Below are 1370 nucleotides of genomic sequence, written 5' to 3' on the forward strand. Positions count from 1 at the left end.
CAAGGCAAGAGACAATAGATAGATAGACCTATATATATATATTATGTATTGTATGAGTGGGTGAGCTGGGTGCGCTATGAGTGCAATAAAAATATAGTATACTGTAAACAGTTTTTGTTCTGCACATTGAATAAAGAAATTCTCTATACGAGTTCTTTCTATGACATACTATGAAGAACTGTTCTAACAATAATATTATGCAACAGCTGTCAAACAGCTGTCATGCACAATTTTTTAACCACTTTTGTGAAATTGCTTTTGAAATTGCTTTAGACTGTGTAACTGTTTCCCATTGCGGTAACGAAGGATAGTAAATTTTATACAACATTCTCTACCACGTTTTTGCGACCTGTTGTACGTGTATATGTGTGTGTGCGCGCGCGCGTGTATGTGTATGTGTGTGTGTGTATGTGTGTGTGTGTGTGTGTGCGTGTGTGTGTGTGTGTGCGTGTGTTTGTCTGTCTGTGTGTGTACGCGTGTGTGTCTGCATTAGTGGTGTTTGTGGAACGCAGATTATCAGGATGAACAGTTTGTGTGGGAGAAACGGCGGGAGGGTGGGGGGCGTTGGATCATTTTACCGAGTGTGTAGAGATCAAATGGTATAGGACCTTTATGGAAGGTGCAGACAAATGAGTTCTGACACAGACTCTAAAGCGTCATTATAACTAAAAACCTACTGAGGCTGAATAACACTCAATGAAATCCAACATCAACCAGAGTCTGGAATGACAATTGAGCACACGAGTTCAGTACACCACAAAGTCAAGTAATTTAACTATCTCTTGGTCTTCACGTCACCCTCAGTCGGCCAACTATTCTGATGTACCAAGCTCGGAATTGTGAATATTCTAATTAATTGCAATTTTTAATCTGTGACATACAGTGCAGGTTCTCGGGAATTATTTTGGGGAAAAAATCAAATCATAATTGTTGAAAAAAGCAGGAAAATTTTCGAGATAGTTACAATACATTTTTCAGCGAATGAAAGAGATTTTTCGATCTCCTGATTTAAAAAAAAGATTTATGGACTTAGAACTGCTGAACTGCTTGCCATCGACCTACATATTTATTTCTCCTCAGAATCTTGCTATTTTGTATTTGGCACTAGGTTTGGAGCACCTTGCAAACTGGCCATTTTAACCTCTGGTATTTTGTCCTCACTCGGGCCCTCCCCCGCGTCCTTCTTGGAGTCGTCTCCTGCCTCCTCTTTGCCATCCCCGGCGTTCAGAGTGACGCTGTTGTCGTTGTAGTCGTCAAACGCCGGGGTGATGTTGCCTTCCACGTCCTCAGCTTTCATGCTGATTCTTCGCTGATTGCTCTCTGTGAATTTTGGAAAAGGAGCCTTTAACTCTTTATCTCCATTTGGGGGG

At 41.2% G+C, this 1370-nt stretch overlaps 1 protein-coding gene across 1 annotated transcript in view; it reads right to left on the bottom strand.

Annotated features, from left to right (window-relative positions):
- Positions 1-470: 470 nt before the first annotated feature.
- LOC106013227 overlaps positions 471-1370 on the bottom strand; it is a gene marked incomplete at its 5' end in the record, with an annotated part of 4893 nt that continues 3993 nt past the window's right edge. Inside the window, 1 exon segment of the mRNA XM_013088364.1 lies at positions 471-1320. Within this exon segment, the coding sequence (XP_012943818.1) occupies positions 1088-1320 (233 nt within the window).

This window comes from Aplysia californica, unplaced genomic scaffold (genome assembly GCF_000002075.1).
Source record: "Aplysia californica isolate F4 #8 unplaced genomic scaffold, AplCal3.0 scaffold00729, whole genome shotgun sequence".
Classification (NCBI taxonomy): Eukaryota; Metazoa; Mollusca; class Gastropoda; order Aplysiida; family Aplysiidae; genus Aplysia; species Aplysia californica.